General features: G+C 37.3%; 1 protein-coding gene across 4 annotated transcripts in view; it reads right to left on the reverse strand.

Annotated features, from left to right (window-relative positions):
• ATM (ATM serine/threonine kinase) overlaps positions 1 to 13,946 on the reverse strand; it is a 76,174-nt gene that overhangs the window by 52,508 nt on the left and 9,720 nt on the right. For 3 of the 4 annotated variants that reach the window (XM_044441427.1, XM_044441428.1, XM_044441426.1), the window contains exons 8-20: positions 11,564 to 11,727; positions 10,950 to 11,119; positions 10,478 to 10,849; positions 9,084 to 9,278; positions 8,279 to 8,374; positions 7,223 to 7,448; positions 5,878 to 6,003; positions 4,730 to 4,855; positions 3,387 to 3,476; positions 1,666 to 1,834; positions 786 to 985; positions 318 to 400; positions 74 to 229 (exon numbers count right to left, since the gene is read on the reverse strand). In XM_044441427.1, coding sequence (XP_044297362.1) covers positions 74 to 229; positions 318 to 400; positions 786 to 985; positions 1,666 to 1,834; positions 3,387 to 3,476; positions 4,730 to 4,855; positions 5,878 to 6,003; positions 7,223 to 7,448; positions 8,279 to 8,374; positions 9,084 to 9,278; positions 10,478 to 10,849; positions 10,950 to 11,119; positions 11,564 to 11,727 — 2,173 coding nt within the window. Of the gene's footprint in view, positions 1 to 73; positions 230 to 317; positions 401 to 785; positions 986 to 1,665; positions 1,835 to 3,386; positions 3,477 to 4,729; positions 4,856 to 5,877; positions 6,004 to 7,222; positions 7,449 to 8,070; positions 8,148 to 8,278; positions 8,375 to 9,083; positions 9,279 to 10,477; positions 10,850 to 10,949; positions 11,120 to 11,563; positions 11,728 to 13,946 lie in introns of those variants that run through there. The other variant, XM_044441429.1, reaches the window with a different exon arrangement.

The following is a 13,946-nucleotide window of genomic DNA, read 5'->3' on the forward strand; positions in this document are numbered from 1 at the left end:
GGTTAGGATTGCACTGTAGCTGACGAATTTATGATCCTGAAATTAATTATAGTAGAAAACATGCTGAACATACCAAAATGCTCCAACAACTGTTAAAAATTGACCCTGCGCTTCACTTAAATCTTCAGTGGTCGTTCTGATAGTGCCCAAGGCATTTACCATAGGAAGCAGATTGTGCAGAATTGCTGAACAAACTTCTTGATCACGACGATAAAAGGAGCATATATCCCTATAACAAAAAGCAGAAAGTTTGAGAAAATGTATCTGTAAAGTAATATAAAAGGCACTTCTTTCATTAAATAGGATTATTTTCTTACGAAAGAGGCTTGAGAAGTGAGACAACATCATCTTCAGGCAAGGAATTTTCCACAGCTGGGAGCTCCTTCAGCAAGACTAAATACTAGAACAAAGCACAAATTATTTTAATGCTTCTTTATTTATAATTATAAAAAGTACATACATTCCATATACAGTATATTCAGCAGCACACTTGTATATACGTGTTTTATTTATTATTTTCTGTGTTAACACATGGGAGCAAGGCTTATTGTTCAGCAGACTCTGACCACCTGTTTTGTGTACTGAAAGTAATTACCCAGTGACTAAAATAAAATACTGCGCAATGATTTCTAAAACGTCTACAGGCTTTTCAATCTTCAAAATTCCATGATCAGTCATGCTCTTTGCTACAGTAATGAACCCAAAATAAAGACCATTTAACATGGTGCACTGAAACATTTAGATACAAAAACATAATCAGAGCAGTTTTCCATTATCATACTCACCAGATGCAGATGTAATGGTTTAATATAATCAAATGCATTTCCAGTTATTAACATTAGGAGTTTCCTTCGAATTTCTGATATTCTAAAGCAAACAGATTGCCCTGGTGCTGCTGTTACAGCAATACACAAGAATTTTAAAATATCGAGGAGAAGAAAGCCCTGTTTAGTCAGATGTTCTTCTGCTAATGGGCTTGTAGCACCTGAAAATAAAAGTGTTGTGTTTCAAAAAAAAAAAAACCCACAACAGAAGAAATTTTAAACACACGATGGATATATACCATAAAGCCAAAATCAAGTGCAGCACCCTAGTAGACATATCCAAGTATTTGGAGTAGCACAAGTCACATAACAATAGAATAGTGTACTCAGGCTGCTCCACAGAGAGCAATTCTAAAGCAGGATTACGACAACCACTATAACAAGAATATTGGTGTAGGAGAAAGATCATATGAATGATCAACATATAGAGCTACAAGCTTGGAAAGGCCAAGAAACCTGGTGCTTAATGTCAGCAATACCATAAACTGTGTGCCTTTGACAAAGATGCAAGAATTTCTGCTCTAATTAAGTGCTGCCTCATGTGCTGGGTTCACCTAACATTACAATGGTATGTTATGAATACCCTAATATAGAAATGTGTTTTTATAATTTGAAAAGTTGGGTTTCTCTCTCTCTTTAAATAGCCACATTTAAAAACTTTTATAAGTTGCTTTCACTCAGAAATTGGGTTTAAACTATAATATCTTCATCATTTAAGCCTGAGGCATTTCTAATAGAAGTTGGTTTTAAGTACTCAAATGGTACCAACCACCACCCTTCCCCCTTTTTCTAAAACCATTCAACTGCCACAGAATTATTCCTAGAGGAGAATCAAACATACCTGTCAAGGTCTGCAGCTCTCCACTCTCACTGACATCAGCAGCTTCAGCAGAATGATCATCAAACAGATCTAAGACCTTTGGATTTTCTTCTTCCATTTTACTCTCTTCAGGATCATCTTCCATGAAACTAATCTCTCCCACTTCATTTGCCTTCCCAGTAAATAGCATCTAACAGAAGTTATTAAAATTCTTTCATCCAATGTTTCATACAGTAAATTGTCTTTTCATACAATAAAAAGACTTCTCAAAATTCAATTTGATGTTCCTATCAGTACCTAAAACCACCAGCAGCTTATGAACAAACTAGGAAGGCATCACTGCTGGCTTCAACAAAGGTGACCTCAAATGCTTGTGGAAGATCACTAATATTTCAAACTGGCAGCTTCTTTCAGATGTTGGTTTCTCTAAAACTGGGACCTTTCCTGAGAAGGTCCCTTCTTTTTCCTTGTAGCAGGAACAAAGCAAATTTAACATTATTTTGTATCCTTAACTGGCTGTGAGCAGAAATGTCTTATTGTCATGGAAAAGATTTTCAGGAAGATTAAAAGAAATAACCCACACTTAAATAAATCCTGGATTGTGTATATTTGATGACATTATTTGTAATTTAACAGTTTTATAGTACTAAGGGAAGAATTTTTCATCATTACAGCTGTTACTGAGGTTGTGATTTATTACTCTACTACTTTCCAAGGACAAGTAACAATTGTCCCAGGGAAACATCAGGGGCAAATTCCACTAATCATACATATTAGGACGGGGAGAAACCGTTGTGGAATCTGTCCCTCTAGCATCTGCAGAGTCCCTTTTGTGTTCAGTCTGGTCCTGCAAAGCAAGCTGCGTCAAAAGGAAGTCTGAGCATTCGTGGAGCCACAGCTGTGCAAATGGCAACCTTCTACATAAGGTGTAGCCACCCAAAGAACAACTGCAGGATGTGGAAGGAGGTGCTGCAAGCTGGCACACCAGGGCACCATTCCTGGATACCAACTTCTTCCCTACCCAGTGCAGCTGGTGGTGACAGTATCAAGCACAGAAGGAAGACATACACTGCTTTTGTAGTGTGTGGGGCTCAGGGACTCAGCCCTCCCCAGGAACTCAGCTCAGGGCTGCCACAAAGCAGACCAGAGTCCAGGCAGCCAAGCCCAGGGAAATCAATGGATTCCCATCACTAAATGGGATTCCTCACACATGCCTAGTACATATTACTTCTTTCACATGCAGTTTCAAAGAAAGAACTGAGCACAAAGGTGCTGCCATCTCACACAACACTCATCTCACACAACACTCACACAACACTGATGCAGTTACTGACTCTTTAAGGTGGAAGGAACCTGGAAGAGACAGGCAATCATGTGGTGTCTAATCAATGTAGGATAGGAGTGAAATAGTAGTGGCATGGTCCCCTCTGTATCTACAAAGTTTGCACAGATAATGTAGAGGAATTAGAAGGGAGACAACTAAGAAAACTAGAGGAACAGCAGGGAAAGGAAGGGTGAAGTATGATATATTAAAACTCATTTAAGAAAAAGCATATATGGAAGCAGGTGGAATTACAATGCACTAGTACTATTTAGTTTGATCATATACTTCACTCTTAATCAGTACAGAAAAAGCCAAACCTAACATGTCCTAATTGTCTTTTAAGGGCAATATCTGTTCTGGACAATAAAGGTGTAACATATACAGTCTATGAAACAAAGTAACATTCTGCCCTACTTACCAGATGTTTGCAAGTATCTGCAAGATTATTCATCAGCTGTGATGTTAACAAGTGCAAAAAAATTCCAGACTGGCTTTTTCTTGGGCTGTTCTGTCAAAACAATACAAAGCAATGTATTACTGGATTGATTTGTATCCTGCTCTTCTACCAAGAAAATGATAGTCAAGGCAACTTTCAATCATGAGAATTACATTAAAAGAAAAAAAATGATCAAAATAATACAACAATTAGATTTAAACACTGTAAAATAACAAAATAATCCTAATCAAAGCATATCTTACAGAATCTATTTATCTTACACTATGAAATAGGACAGAGAATCAAAACCACCAAGTGTAATCTTCAGCCATGCTACAACAGGCTTTCCCATTCATCTCAAAAAGCCACTACTAGATTAGCAAGGAAAATGTGTATTTTCTCTACTCTGTGACAATTGAACCCAAACACTTTGAACTGACTTGCATGACCTTTGTTGATCACAGTACCTTTTTAAATGTGGCTGGCAAAGTGTGACAGAAACAACTGACTTCAAAACTGCCCAGTTACTGCTTGTTGTATTCTATAAATTCATACAACATGGTTTGTTGGATGGCTAAACAACCCTCAGGTAGCCCACAATAACCCATAGGCTATTGAACGGTTTTTATACACTCCCCAGTAAGCTATGCCACATTTGTTCAGATTAGTTAATAAGTTGGCCTGGATGGTGACCCTGCAAATGTGGTACATGAATTAATCATGGATTAAACAACACATTGTTAACCTATTAATTAACCCATGATTTGATGCTACATGCAAACCAGGTCAATGTTGTTAACAGGCTGACCATGCTGATAGTGATTCTATTAGGTTTCAATAATTTCTAAATAGTTCATTTTCCTAAAGAAAAGTTTGCCATCTTCCAAATAAAGTGCAAAAGTACCAAGTAAGAATAAAAATGGATAAAGATGGCAAGGATTTCAAGAAACAAAACTTGAAATTCCACCATATATGCCATAATATCTTTGAATGATTACTTTAAAAACTGAAACTAATTTCAGTACCAAGCTTTTATTTTGAAAAACTACAATCTTGTACAGTTAAACTGGTCAACTTCCACTGAACTCAATGAGACTTTATTGGTTTAACTAAGCAACCAAACACTTTTGGGATGTACCTAAACACTTTTGACCCAAGTAAATTTAGTCACTGCAAAAACCATTAGCATAAGGCATACTGCAGAAACTGTGTACACCGAATTATGAAGAAAAAACAACTTGGAGAGGTATGCTGTTTTCAAATAGGTGCAGCTATTCAACTTCACTTGGTTGGAGAATAGAAAGAAAAAAGAATGAATTTCTTACCTGGGTACAGTTACATAAGCAACTAGCACACTGTACTATTAAAGTCCTCAATGAAATGATCCTAGACTCTTCATTTAGCTTGTTTTTGGACTGAGAAATAGTTTCTCCTACATAATGAATAAGAGACTATAGAAAGAAAAATTCAGAAGTATTAAAGAACAGTCTCAGCCACATAATATCGTTGTTGCATTCCATCCATACTCTTATGAATGTGAATTAAAGTTGTCCCACAACTGTTCAGGTCTACCTTTTGCTAGAATTTACTCAAAATTAGTATTTAACCCCCTATTTTGTGCTTCCTTTGAGAGGCTCAATACACTCTTTTGCTGGCTACTGTTTAATTTCAAACTCCTCCTCTAAAATTTTATGATGTAGGTAATACTTCACAAAATAATGGATGCAGCATCTTCTTGCAAAGGCTATAATGAGCCAATTTGTACAATACACTGGGATTATCATGAATTTTCTTCAACATCCAGTTAGATACTGTGCATGCTGAGTATTATTCTGAACATGTAGCACCCAACTGGGACAACTGCGTTTCCATGCATGCATGTATGTGTGTGTGATGTGGGGGGCTGGCTCACCAGATTGTGCAAACCCAGTCATGGTTCATAGGAGGCTTATGCAAGGGTTGTTTAACCCTCAAATTATCCATGCTGGTTGGGTTTGCACAATTTTAAAAATTGTATTTTATTAATCTCCCAGCCAAAAAATGGACTTCAAGATGGCTTACAAAAGTACATTCAAAACAGTACCCAGTACAACCTGCTGTGAGCCCACAAGTCATGAACTGACCATATGCTGATCCACTTTACAAATTCTTTACTCCATCCATATTCAGTGTCTGATATTTGTAGTCAAATTCCCAATCATTATAATCTCTCTCTTCCTTTCCTACTATCAACCATCCCATTGCTGGAGTGGAAAAAATCAGGAACTTTACATCCTGTAAGCTTTGTGTGGGAGGATCCTGCATTCCTGGAATGTTTGTGAATATGCCTAGAGAAGGGTAGCCACAACTTTTAGATTTTTCTCCTAGCTCTCATGAGCACTTGAGATATGTCCCCACTTCCAGGACAAGGCTTACTCGTTTCAGAATCACTAACTTTGCATATTTCTAAACAAAACAAAACAGAAAGCCCCACCTTAGCTTTATGAAAAAGTTGTGATTTACATGCTGCTTCTTCTGTCAACAGGCCAGCATAGCAATAGCAACCAAGAACACCAGTTATGAGACTGATGCATCGTATTGTGAATTCTGTAGCTGTAGTCTTAAAATAAAACAAATACACAAACACACCATAAGCTGTGTATTCAATTACACTTTCTTGGTTATTTATTCATTTCCTTCAGAACAATTCCAAGAATTATAGGTTATTTAAATCCAGCTGGCAAACATGGCACCTATTTTTGCAATGCATTATTCTAGACTTGTGCTAAGTGTAAAAAACTTGAAAGCCTCTCAAATCTTGATGAGCTTATGAGTCATAAAATGTTAAAATACACATTTATTGAAACACTGAATTTAACACAATCTTTACCAGCATTGCCAAAATATTGTGGTGTCTATTTCATTCTGATCACAAAAGTTCAAATGTTATTTCTTTAAACAAAAGAGGCAGAATTTATACCAATGTGTAATTCTATAAGTTTATACTGCTGCATGCATTCTGTACTCAGGAATTGTATCAGGATTCACCCACAGGCTATATGAAAATACTGAATATAAAGGCAGTGTTAATGCAAAACAACCACGATCCTGAAAAAGTTATGTAGTATGAGTTGCCTGTGACAGCACTTTTTGTGCACCAGAGATTTGTTCAAATTTTAAAAAAGAACTGCCAGATGTTTGCAATCCCAGTTATCTCAAATGTGCATTCTTAAACCACAGTCTTAATGACCTCGAATGTATCTCCTGTCAAAGTACAGGAGGCACCTAACATGGAAATTGACAAAGCAAAGCTACAAATAGCTGAATTTGTTGCTTTATTTGACATCAGTTAAATAGTGAGCTGTCAAGTGGGAACTAGAGCCACAAAGAGATCTTGGCTCATGAAATGGGGTAGATCACCCAATTCCCAGTAAGAGCCTCTAATTTTGTTTTTGTGTTCTCAAGTGTCCTCTATCTTTTCCACTCTCTCCCAAGTTTCTAGGTGCTCAGGAAGTGGAAAAGTGTCATCAAACCCTTTTTTAAAAGGGTTTCTGACTAATTAGGCATTCCTTTTTTTAATAGGGATATATGCAGTCCCCATCAAAGTATTACTGCATTATCACCTCTTCCCGAAGTATACATGAATTGGAATATCCTATAAAACATACTTCAGAAAGGAATGCACAGTAATCTAATATTATACCATGTTTTGTCTATTTTATTAAAAATGTGATAAAATGGCAAAGAGTGTTCACAAAAATCCATGTGGTGGATGTGCTTTGAGAAACTTTACAATCACAAGCAAGGAACATTTAACTTAATCTTCCATTCCAACTCACCTCAGCGGAAAAGCTACCAAGAAGTTGTTCAGCCATTACAAAGAGATCATGTTCTAAGCCTTCTTTTAGTTTCTGATTAACAACTAGTCTGGAACCAGGTGGCTTGTTTTGAGATATATCGTCAGTTGTGTTTGTAAAAATATCAGTTTCATCAAAAGTTGTCTGTGCATAAAATGCTTCAATTTCTGAAAGACTGGTTTCTTCTTTGTCTTGTGCATGTTGCTTACTTAATAAAATAAAGAAAAAGATTATTACTGATATCTGAAGCAATGCTGATATAATTTAATAGCAAAACATAGAAGAAACAAAGCTTGAATCCTGATTGTTTATTATAATTATATTTACATAGAGGAGCAGCTACCACATGTTCAATGTGCACAGAGAGGAACTGCAGTACTGCCTCCATAAAACTTAACATCTCTATCCCTCTACTGAACCTCTACTTAATTACAAACTCTTTCCCATTTTCCACTAGATTTAAGATCAGCACAGATCTGATTCAGTGCAGGAAGGCAAGACTCCATAGTCATGGCAGTTACTGCACAGCCTTATCCAATTTTTCATAAAGGGCTGGAAATATATACATTAGTCATATAGATATTAGTTCTGAAATAAGTGCCAGAAATCCTGCCCCCAGCTATCTGCAACAGTCTATTACTATGGTGTGACAGCAATGCCTGTTTTCATAAACAGATTGCTTCTGTTTTTTTGACACACTGGTCAAAAAAAGATTGTTAATCCAGCAAAAAAATGGCTACGACCAAGAAGTTGAAACAAAGGTCCTCAGTTTCCTAAGTTATTTGCTATGTAGCCTGAAAAGCTAATCAAGTATTAGAAATCCAAAATACCTTGCTGTGTGGAAGTGATTCATTTTTGGACCCTGATGCATGCGTGTGACTGCTTTTCCAAGCCTTTATGAACAGAGCTTGATATATGTAAGCCATAGTAAATGAAAAAGAACTCTACTCAGATTTGTGGGATTATACTTCAAAATGCAATCAACTCTAATAACATTACAGTTCTAACAATAGTTTTGTTGATTTTTTAAAAACATACCATTCTGAAACATTGTGGAAAAAATTCATTGCTGCACTACAATTTTTCATAGTCAGACTTACGAGGATTTTCTGCAACTCTAGTTTAGGAAAGTCACTGAAAAAATTAAAACAAAGTTTAGGCAAACAGTCATTTTCAATATTCCACACATGAAATGGCTTTTTGGGTCATCCAAAGCTAGCAAGGGTGGGCTATGCCAGAGTTAAACAAACTTTTGCATCTTGTGGCTTGTTTTAGGGTTATGTGAATGGTTGTTTAACTCTCATACAAACCACACACTCTGGGTGTGGACAACATGAAAAGCCGCAGTTGCATCCTGAAAATTCAAAGGTTGCACCCTAGCTTAAATAACCCACAGTCAGTTACGACAATACAAATTAGGTCATTATATACATGGAGAACACCTAGTGTTTTGACCATTAGAAGTTGCAAGTAGGAAGAAATTTTCCCAGGAATAAAATCTACAAAATTGTTCTCCATTTTCATAAAACATTATATATACATACAGCATGGACCACACAATCAGAATTACAAAAATTATATTTATTTAACACTTTGCTAAAATCTAGACACAAAACATTAAACAAGCAAGTTGAATTTTAATTACAGTCAGTTAAATAATTTTAAAAACTATCAACATATATGTATTTCATTGAAAGTTGAACCTGTAGCCTGTTTATCCAGAGGTTTTGGGCAAGAGACAAAACCAATCTGGTCAAAATGAACTCTAACAATATTGCAAGTTTTTTTTTTTCTTCTGGTGAAAAGCAAATTGCCTGGGTTGCTTTATTTCTCTATTTATTACCTGCACAAAATAGGAGGCAGCTCCACACCATCACCTATATCATCCTCCACATGGCAAGACAGAAGCCACTTCATAATGGTTTCTTTTAACGTACAAGCTGTACTTCCTTCCCAATTATTCTGTGCTGTCTCAATTTTCAAAGATTCTGGCACTTCCAAAGTTATCATTGTTAATGCTAAGCACTGTGCTGCAGATCTACAAAATAGGATATGTACAAGTTTATCATATGAACGCAACAGCTCCCACATAGACCCAATACCCTTAATCTCTTAATCATGGTTAAGAGATCAGGAGAATCTCAAGGAATCTACCACATATTCTCCTCTGTAGCACAAACTCCATCTAACCTTCATCCAATGGCCCCAACCTTGAAAAGGAATAACCTATAATCAATAACCTTGATCATGACTTTCTTAACCAGAATTGGTATCTTGGTCAGGGTTTGAAATGGGTTTAGAAAATAAGTTTATGAGAGAATATAATTGCAATCTAATCTAACAATAATTAAATCTAATGTGATGTGTGAAGGGAAAATGTGACTATAAAAATATAAGAAAAGCTTTGTATCAGACCAATGGTCCATTCAGTCCAGCACCCTGTTCATACAGTGGCAAACCAGCTGCCCACAGGATTCCTGAAACAGGATGGGTACAAAAGTTTCACCTGCCCAAGCTCCTCAGCACTGGGTGCACACAGGCAGATCACCTCTGATAACTGAAGTACCACATACCCAGCGAGGCTAGTTGCCAATGATAGCCTCCTTCCTCAATGAATCTGTCCAATCCCCTTTTAAAGACATCCAAATTAGTGGCCATCACTGTTTCCTGAGGCAGTGAATTCTATCATTTAACTAAGTGCTGAGTGAAGAAATACTTTATCTGTCCTGAATCTCCCATCAGTCAAACTTCATGGGATGAGCTCAAATTTTAGTATTATGGGAGAGAAATAAAAATAATGATACTTTAATATAATGTTTTAACTGTATAAAATATGAGAGATTTTAGGAAAAAGATAAAAGATAACATGTGATTAAGCTTTTTAAAATGTAAATAGTCTTGTTGTTAAGATACAAATTCCCTCATAAAAACCAGTATCAAAAATATTGATTTATTACATTTCTAGTCTAGCCAGTAACTAAATTTTTACACCATTTAACTTCTTGGATTTGTACACAGTGTAATATGCCATGTCTATTAATGTGGAATTAACCGTTGGTGATTTATTTATTTATTTAAAACATTTGTATGCCACCCATTTGTGCCACAGCACCTCAGGGTGACTCACAACACAAGATAAAAACACAATAAAACATAATAAAAAACATAATATATTATATATTAAAAACAACAATACAGTAAAAGATACAAAAAGGATTAAAAAGGGTTCCATGTTACCTTGAAGGCTTGCATGCAGATCCTGAAAATATCTTCCAAACATCCTTCTCTAATTTTATTAAGTTTCCTTGAATTAAGACTCCAAGTAATGCAAAGCTTTCTACTTCAGTTTGCTGAAGGCTTAGGCTACGACCAACAACAGACCAAATTTTTGACCAAGTTCTCTGAAGCTCTGATTTCTGTGTTGAATTCAGATCTTTTTTCTGGCTTTGACACAAAGCAACCTCTTTAAGACATCTTAACACATAAGGCATCCTTTCTCCCTGACGCTGCTGAGGGAGTAGCTGGTAAAGTATACTGAGTAACAGGGGTAGATCACTGTGAGAAAGACTCATGGGGTATTTCGATAATAACCTGGTTGTGATCTGAAGCCTTGGGAAAGGAAAATATAAAGGATCAGTAAAACTTTGTAAAAATTCCACTTTTCAATGACAACTAGAATAGGCACATATGAACTTTTATTTTGGTTTACCAAGGTATGACATCGAAGTTATTCTGTGATTTTTGCAGGTTGTCCCAAATCACTTCCCAACCCAATTCAATTCTCCTACGTTTAGAAGGTCCTTCTCCATTTCCAGAGTCTCTCTGTGTAACCGTATAGGACTGAGTTATCTCTAGGACTTTGGTTTCCTCAGCAAAGACCTTAACAAACATGAAATCAAAATGAGCTAAACAGGCATATAATACTATAAAATACTTACATTTAAAGATGCATTAAGAATGGACTAATAATGAATCACTGTAGTTCCAAGCTTCATCTGCAAATGTACATTAGCTTATCATACCCCCGAGTCTATTGGATTTTGTATTGCTTTTATTATACATATACCTGTATTTTAACAGTACTTCGTATTTTAGAAATTGTTGTGAACTGGCCAGAGAGCTTTGGCTACTGACAGGTACAGAAATAAAATAACTAATAACAGGGCATCTGTGTAGGCCCACAAGAGGAAGGAGGGGAGGGAAAAGGAAAAGCAGGATCCTGTAAGGCCCATGAGGATTTCTTTATATTGAAACCCCACAACCATATGGAAAAGGATTCATTTACATTCACCCAAACCAGCACGTGAAAACTTAAGAGCTTACCTGATGACAAATATCAGCCATCAACTCAACCAGATTGTCTTTTACAGCAGTACCACGTGAGCCTGAAGAATACTTTCCTCTGCTGCCAATGAGATTTATCTCATTAACTAATAGATCATACAGATTGTACAAAATACTTTGCCATTTTGCCGAGTCACATATTCCTGTTTGCACAAGAATAAAAAGATTTAGTTTTATGTAGTTTACACCTATGTAAAAAAAAAAAAAAAAAAAGCTTGCTCCAAAGATCAGCAGTAATTAGTGCTGTGGTCGTGGCGAAGGGGCTTGTGTAGCTCAATGAAGCTATGACCTAAGCCATGCAGGGTCACCTAAGACGGACAGGTCACAGCAGAGAGCGCTGACAAAATGTGATCCACTGGAGAAGGAAATGGCAACCCACTCCAGTATCTTTGCCATGAAAACCCCATGGACAGTACCAAAAGGCAAAAAGATATGACGCCGGAAGATGAGCCCCTCAGGTCGGAAGGTGTCCAATATGCTACTGGGGATGATCAGAGGGCTAGTACTAGTAGCGCCAGAAAGAATAAAGCGACTGGGTCAAAGCTGAAAGGACACTCAGTTGCTGATGTATCTGGTGGTGAAAGAAGAGTCTGATGCTGTAAAGATCTATACTCCACAGGAACCTGGAATGTAAGATCCATGAATCAAGGCAAGCTGGATGTGGTCAAACAAGAGATGTCAAGACTGAACATCGACATCTTAGGAATCAGTGAACTAAAATGGACAGGAATGGGTGAATTTAATTCAGATGACCATCAGGTATATACTGTGGGCAAGAATCCCTCAGAAGAAATGGAGTAGCCTTCATAGTCAATAAAAGAGTAGGAAAAGCAGTACTGGGATACAATCTCCGAAATGACAGAATGATCTCAGTTCGAATCCAAGGCAAACCATTCAACATCACAATAGTCCAAGTCTATGCCACAACCACTGGTTCTGAAGAAACTGAAGTTGACCAGCTCTATGAAGGCCTACAACACCTTCTAGAATTAACTCCAAAAAATGATGTCCTTATCATCATGGGGGATTGGAATGCAAAGTAGGAAGCCAAAAGATAACCGGAATAACAGGCAAGTTTGGCCTTGGAGTACAAAATGAAGCAGGGCACAGGCTGGTAGAATTTTGTCAAGAGAATACGATGGTCATAGCAAACACTCTTTTCCAACAACCCAAGAGATGACTCTACACATGGACATCACCAGACGGTCAACACAGAAATCAGATTGACTATGTGCTCTGCAGCCAAAGATGGAGAAGCTCTATACAGTCAGTAAAAACTAGAACAGGAGCTGACTGTGGCTCAGATCATGAGCTTCTAGTTGCAAAATTTAGGCTTAAGTTGAAGAAAGTAGGGAAAAGCACTAGGCCACTCAGGTATGACCTAAATCATATCCCTGATGAATATGCAGTAGAGGTGACAAGTAGATTTAAGGAATTAGATCTGATAGACAGAGTGCCTGAAAAACTATGGACGGAGGTTCGCCACATTGTACAAGAGGCAGCAACTAAAACCATCCCAAAGAAAAAGAAATGCAAGAAAGCAAAATGGCTGTCTGAGGAAGCTTTACAAATAGCTGAGGAAAGAAGGGAAGCAAAAGGCAAGGCAGAAAGAGAAAGATACAAACAACTGAATGCAGAATTCCGGAGAACAGCTAGAAGAGATAAGAATGCCTTCTTAAATGAACAGTGCAAAGAAATAGAAGAAAACAATAGAATAGGAAGGACCAGAAATCTCTTCAAGAAAATTGGAGATATGAAGGGAACATTTCATGCAAAGATGGGCATGATAAAGGACCAAAATGGCAGGGACCTAACAGAGGCAGAAGAGAGTAAGAAGAGGTGGCAAGATTACACAGAAGAACTATACAAGAAAGAGCTTAACGTCCCTGATAACCACGATGGGGTGGCACTGACCTCGAGCCAGACATCCTGGAATGTGAAGTCAAATGGGCCTTAGGAAGTCTGAGCAACAATAAAGCTAGTGGAGGCGACAGTATTCCAGCTGAGCTATTCAAAATCCTAAAAGACGATGCAGTAAAAGTGCTACACTCAATATGCCAGCAAATTTTGAAAACTCAGCAGTGGCCACAGGATTGGAAAAGGTCAGTTTACATTCTGATCCCAAAGAAGGGCAATGCCAAAGAATGTTCAAACTACTGCATCATTGCACTCATTTCACATGCTAGCAAAGTTATGCTCAAAATCCTACAAGCTAGGCTCCAGCAGTATGTGGATCAAGAACTACCAGATGTACAGGCAGGATTTCAAAGAGGGAGAGGAACTAGAGATCAAATTGCCAACATACGCTAGATCATGGAGAAAGCTAGGGAGTTCCAGAAAAACATCTACTTCTGCTTCATTT

This window comes from Varanus komodoensis, unplaced genomic scaffold, assembly GCF_004798865.1.
Source record: "Varanus komodoensis strain SLA01 unplaced genomic scaffold, ASM479886v1 scaffold4, whole genome shotgun sequence".
Taxonomy (NCBI): Eukaryota; Metazoa; Chordata; class Lepidosauria; order Squamata; family Varanidae; genus Varanus; species Varanus komodoensis.